The 6,535-nt window shown below is 31.5% G+C and overlaps 1 protein-coding gene across 1 annotated transcript; it reads left to right on the top strand.

Annotated features, from left to right (window-relative positions):
- The first annotated feature begins 4,610 nt into the window (after positions 1 to 4,610).
- Positions 4,611 to 6,233, top strand: LOC132285113 (transcription factor MYB1-like). The gene is made up of 3 exons (XM_059787273.1): positions 4,611 to 4,949; positions 5,093 to 5,222; positions 5,336 to 6,233. The coding sequence occupies exons 1-3, from the start codon at positions 4,766 to 4,768 to the stop codon at positions 5,664 to 5,666; spliced, it is 645 nt and encodes a 214-aa protein (XP_059643256.1). The 5' UTR covers positions 4,611 to 4,765; the 3' UTR covers positions 5,667 to 6,233.
- The last annotated feature ends 302 nt before the right edge of the window (positions 6,234 to 6,535 follow it).

Genomic DNA, 6,535 nt, shown 5'->3' with positions numbered 1-6,535 from the left:
ACATTTTCTTTCTTTTCTTCTCCTTCCGTTTTCCTTCAATCAAATTGGGTCCTAAGAATGGGTTGTTTTAGTCAGCGGATTGATGTGGACTCTGCCAATTAAGGTCTGAAAGAGAGAGGAACAAAATTCAAGCAGACTGTTAGGTGCAGACATTCACATTTTGTCCAAACACTGCCGCCATGATCTCTATCACTTATGGACTGTTGCATAAAGTTGTGGTTGAAAAAGTTACCAGGATGCTGGGAATCAATGACTATTATATATATTATATTATACTATATTATCTTATACAGGTAAGTGTATGAACTGTTGCATAAATTTGTAGTTAAGAAACTGACGAGAAGAGGGACTCAATGACTATTATATATATATATATATATATATATATATATATAGATAGAATTATTGTAGTCATCACACACACATATATATATAGTTTATGTATAATCAACACTTTTGCTTCATGTATTCAAGAAGACTAATAGGTGGCACCATTGACATGTTTGTCCAAACCATGCTGCCATAATCTCTATAATACGCGGACCAAAATTTTGAAAAAAATGAATGGTAGGTTCCAAAATAAAAAATAAAATAAAATAAAAAATTATTTTATTTTGGCCCCTCCAAAGTATAAAGAAACCTCAATTTTGATTATTTTTACCTAATTTTTGGAAGCATTCATTTGAGAAAAAAAGTCAAAAAAAAAAATACAATAACATAAATATAATTAGTATTTATATATATTTTTAAGAGATTATGAAGAAATTTTAATTTGTAAATAATTTTGTATATCGTCTTTCATCATGAAGTTTTATATATATTATATTTATTTCATATTTATTTTTCATTATATAACTTCAATTTTTATTTTCACATTATTATTTCCTAGGAATTAATACTGCATTTGGTTAATGAATTAGTTACAAGGAAGAGAGAATCAATGAGTTTTATATACACACACGTGTATATACATTGCCATTATAGTTTATGTATTAATTAACACCATTGCTTCATATATGTTTTATAAAGTTCGTACTTTTCAAGTTTTCATATATGAGTAGTGATAGCATGAGACCATTCCTTGGATGAATTCTGGTGAAGTTCAAATGAGTTTCACTTAGAACTTATTCCATGGATAGTTTTGTTTTAGTTCCTCTTTGATGTTCTTATTAAACTAAGTATATATATAAGTATATATATATATATATATATATATATATATATATTCTTTGAAGTGAATATTATTTTCCTTTGAATATATATTTTGACAGACTACCGATCATGTGTGTGCGCTAATTAATGTCACGGATCTCTCTCTCTACACTACAAACACGTGTGCGACCCCATATGCAGACATGGGTGTGAGCATTCATATATAGACTGACAATCTATTTTCATGTATCATAACTAATAGCTAGAATGCTTTGCGCTATGTATGAGGCTTTTATTTATTTATTTTCTCTCTTTTCAATTTTTGGGCACGAATTTTGTTGAATTTTTAACTTTTGTGTTAAAAATTAAGAAATTAATTTTGAAGGTCATTCGATCACACTTGGAAGAGATTGTAAATTTTGAATCACACATGATTCAAAACATGACTGCATGCATATCAAGCTGAATTTTATTTGGTTGTAACAATGTGATTGATGACCATAGGCCTCCATAGAAATACACACACACACACAGAGAATATCTATTGTAAGAATTGATTACGTCAGCAATGAGATGCATGGTGGCAGTTTTCTTTTCTTATAATGTATGGTGGACATGATCTTGAAGAATCCATGTTCTATTCAGAATTGGTGAAAAAATCTGAAGCTGTCACTACAAACCAATTTTTGTCATAGTTGTACGTCCACTCACGTAATCAGTAATCTATGGGTTCTTTGTTTGCTTTTACGCAGTCTCATGCGTCATAGAATCTTGTCTTCTCTAATCATTTTCATCTATATTTATATTTTTTTGTTTTAACACAGCCTCTCAATTAATCAAATTGTTATTACCTCTTAATTACTACCAAAAAAAAAAAAAAAAAAGAATAATAATAATAATCAAATTGTTACTATCAACTAACCAAATTGTTGCCAGAGAGTTACAGATGTCAAAACAATTCAATCCGTAAGCTAAATATTTTAAAAATTTTAACACTGTATCTCATACTTTAATTCTCAATACTTTGACAGCGTATTTGATATTTATCATTTTTTTTTTTTTTGTTGATGACTGGGGAACCCTCGCAAATATTCGTTCTTTGGACTTATAGTTACTAGGTAAACCCCCGATTACTCACCCCGATCCTACAGTGTAAATAGCATTTTAAATCAGGAACTTGCAGAGTTGGAGATATTTCTCAAATATTTCTTAACACATTTTTAACAAATTTTGAACATTAAAGTCTAATTTTTTTTTTTTAATAATAATAACATAGTATAATTGTTAATAAAAGTTCAAAATTTATTAAGTGATTATAAATAGGAATGTTTGTTTTGAAACAAAATCATTTGTTATATTAATAATTAAATTTATATTCATAATATATCAAGAAACTGATTAAAAAAAAATGTATTTTTTGTATATAAAAAATATATTTTTTTTCCCATAAATCTATATCAGTTGTCCGAGATTAATCTGATCAATCACTAGTTGACACGTAAGTAAAAAATTGAATAAAGTTAACACATTTGCTTATATGTTAGTGATGATTACGAAAATCTTCTTTGTGACTCGAACCACTAACCTCTCCCTTAAGGGAGAGAGGGTTGTAGTACGGCTAAGCTAATAATATTGTCTCTACTGAAATTACCAAAAAAAAAAAATCCTTCGAGGTTATCCCCATCACATAATTTTCTTTATCTATTTCAATCCTTACATGTCAATACTGTTTAATTAGTGAGTAATATGGTATCATTGATACTCATGACGAATTCAAATTATTTTTGGCTCTCTTGTTGCAAGTAGTATATATTGCTTATGGATTGGAGAGAGGAGCTCTAGAGTGCGGTCACGCAAAGCTGCCACTAATCCTATCCTGGTGCAGAAAATTTGGCTGGCCATTAGAGCTAAGCTTCAATTCAAGGAAGATATGGAATCCAGATTCCTATTGCAAATTAAAGTGGAGAGTCCATGAGCAGCTTGTCTTTTCTGCTTCAATGTATTTCTTTTGCTTGTATTGCTTGATGGTGTTGTTCCTGTCTGGTTGTAGCTAGCACTATTTGTTGCTGCCTTGATCCATTGTGGGGTTCTTTGTACAGCTTTTTATCCAAAAATTAAAAATTAAATATCTGGCCTATAACGATCATATATATATATATATATATATATCATCCCATGCCATTCCAAATCATATTTAAGTGTCTCCAAAGATGCAGTAATGGAATATCACATATATCCCTAAATTAAGTCAGTTTTTTGTCAGAGATATTCCTGAATGACCGAGTAGTGTGACATACATACCTTTAATTCACCTAACCATTTATTAAAACACAAAAATTAAACCTAACTTCCACTTCTTTTAACCCTTTGCTCTTGTTTTTGAATTGATCAAGAAAACACACGTTTTATTCATCATTTTTAAATTATAAATTAATTAGTATAAAATAATGGGTATAATGACAATTAATGTTTGTGCTTAATTACAATTACAAAACGTCGGTGCATCCAACTACATGGTTTGGTTTAAATTCAAAATCCTATTCATTTATTTATTTTCTTCCATTTATCCTGCCAGATGTTATTTTCTCATGTGGTGAGCACATCCCAATTTAATTTCAAAAGGAACATCATCAAATGATTTGACCATTGGTTAGGAAAAACAAAAAATTGACCATTGGTCAATCTAAATGGTTTAATCAAAAGATTCACAATAAATTAATCAACATAACAATGATTACCATAATCTATAGTCCATTTATTAAATATTCAATTCGTTAATTTATTTTCTAAAATATTACCGGTGGACACGTTCAATTTTCAAGACAACCCTTATCTCATAATTAAGGAATATTCATGATTCAATCATAAAATATTATCAATAGTGTATATATATATTGACACTAGGCTCATGCAGATTAAATTTAGTCATAGACAACATTTCCATACATCTGAAAGGTTTAGTAAAGAAAGGAGAAAACTAACCAATCACAACAACTATTCACGGGGCTCTGAAAAGTATATTCTTTGCAAGACAAAACTGTTATTTGCAGCTTAATATTATATTGATCCTTTGGCATTCCGTTTTTGTCATCAAACCATGTAGGAACTAATTCCTCATGCACCTAGCTTCAAAAATATTTGCACATGCAAAAAGATTGCCATGTGTATATAAAAATTACCATTTACTATTGGTAGATGACCAGCTATCCTAACCACTCGATTAATTTACCATAACCATGTGATTGTAGACCTTTTCTCTCATTCATGCCTTCTTTTTACTTTTCATTCTTTTATTTGTGTCCAAAAGCAGGTGTAAGCGCACTATGGTATTATTAAACCTTTATATATATATATATATATATGTAGCAGCCTTTGTAGTATTACTTTTAGGCCTCTCATTGTTCAATCATCAAATTTAGAGATCCCATTTCTCACTCATATATATATACATATATAAGTGGTAGTTGAGTTCCACACATGAACCAAGAAAGGTAGATGATCGATACAAAGGGACCCTAGCTCCTAGTAAGAAACAAAGCTCTCCGAGCCTCAGGACATCGATCATCTCTCTCTCTCCTCTCTCTATCTCTCTCTCTCGGAGAAAGAGAATTCAATGGCTACTATGACAGATAAGAGCAATAGGGAAGAAATCAAGCCAAAGGGTTTGCTACCAAATAATCAATCCATTAAGAAGGAACTCAACAGAGGTTCATGGACTGCAGAAGAAGACAGAAAATTGGCTGAGGTTATTGAAGTCCATGGTGCAAAGAGGTGGAAGTCAATTGCAGTGAAAGCAGGTACTGTTTGTTCACGTGTCAAGCACAACACACATCTATCACACCATATATAACACAAAACACACACACACACACACTTACACAAACAGCTCAATTATACTTATATATAGTGTCAACTTGATGTGGGTTTTTGAAATTTGCAGGATTAAATCGTTGCGGTAAGAGTTGCAGGCTGAGATGGCTGAATTATCTAAGACCTAATATCAAGAGAGGCAATATATCAGATCAAGAAGAGGACTTGATCCTTAGGCTTCATAAACTCCTAGGAAATAGGTAATTAATAATATGAGTAACTTTCATGACTAGTCCAATTAATTATGTATTAATTTAATTTCTGGTCTAATTATTCACTTTTCTTAGCTTAATTGGTTTGATGTTTTCTTTAGGTGGTCATTGATAGCTGGAAGGCTGCCAGGTCGAACCGATAACGAGATCAAGAACTACTGGAATTCTCATTTGAGCAAGAAAATAAACCAAAGAGATAAACAAAGTGGAAGCCCAACAGAAGAAGGGCCCTCCAAGTCTAAGAAAAGGAAGGCTGTAGAAAAGGTCAGTGAGGAGGTGAAGGAAGAGGCCACCTCTAATGGTGGTGAGGACTCAAATATGACCAGCTTTGATGTAGATGAGTTCTTTGATTTCACCAATGAGAGCCCTTTGACTTTGGAGTGGGTAAGCAAATTCCTTGAACTGGATAAGGGTTTATGTGAATTTTCATAAAATTGTACACTTTGTTATCTCCATGAGCTTAATATTAGTATTGATGGGTCATGATCGAGCTCTTTGGTGTTCTAAATTTGTAAACCACTACTGTTTGATTACACCAAACCATGTCATTATTGAACTTCATCTTCTTCTCTTCCTCATTCTTTGTACTTCATGATTACCAAACAGAGGCAGCTGAACAGATGATCGATAAAAAGTAATGTATATATATATATATATACACAATGTAGTGTAGTTTAGTTTTTGGACTGTAGTTAACAATTGAAGTAGAGATTCTTTTTTGATATATATTTGTGAAAGGTGTTTACTTGAAATACCAAAGGGGAACACATAAAAGTAAAAAGGACTTGAGTTACATTATTGTGGACAGATCGGTTTGGAGCACAATAAGATGATGGGACAAAAGGCTACAGTGAATGATCAATATTATCATTTACAGAAAGATTTTTCTGTGAAATGTGTTCAAATTCTTCTGAAAATCACTCATCCAAAAGACAAACTAAATCAGCTCTAATAAAGCAAACGAATTACTCATTAAAAAAAAAAAAAAAAAGATTTTTTCCATATAACGAAAGTAAGACTGCGTATTTCCGACTCATATAAGTCACAGTTTATTCATCCAAACTCATTGATGTTTAAAAACTATATGCAGTAGGGATATTTTTTTCACTCAATACACCCAAACACATACATTCACGCACATATATAATAAAGTACACATGTTTCGCATAGACTAGCTGTCCGGGGCCTGCAAAAGAATTGATTCCTTGCTCCTACCATTCTTCATGTTTTTAGCTAGCTGGCTGATCAGCTAGGGTTTCAGCAGATGGGATTCCTTTCCTAAAGGGAGTCATTGCTTGTAT

This window comes from Cornus florida, unplaced genomic scaffold, assembly GCF_030987335.1.
Source record: "Cornus florida cultivar Cherokee Brave unplaced genomic scaffold, ASM3098733v1 CherokeeBrave_3.0.0_Hap2_Chr11, whole genome shotgun sequence".
Classification (NCBI taxonomy): Eukaryota; Viridiplantae; Streptophyta; class Magnoliopsida; order Cornales; family Cornaceae; genus Cornus; species Cornus florida.
This window is presented reverse-complemented; position numbering and strand designations above follow the sequence as displayed.

Excerpts from the sequence above, each read along its gene's own strand:
- LOC132285113 (XM_059787273.1), top strand. The coding sequence starts at position 4,766 with ATGGCTACTATGACAGATAAGAGCAATAGGGAAGAAATCAAGCCAAAG. Across the intron at positions 4,950-5,092 it reads GTCAATTGCAGTGAAAGCAG|GATTAAATCGTTGCGGTAAG; the intron begins GTACTGTTTGTT and ends TGAAATTTGCAG. Across the intron at positions 5,223-5,335 it reads CATAAACTCCTAGGAAATAG|GTGGTCATTGATAGCTGGAA; the intron begins GTAATTAATAAT and ends TGTTTTCTTTAG.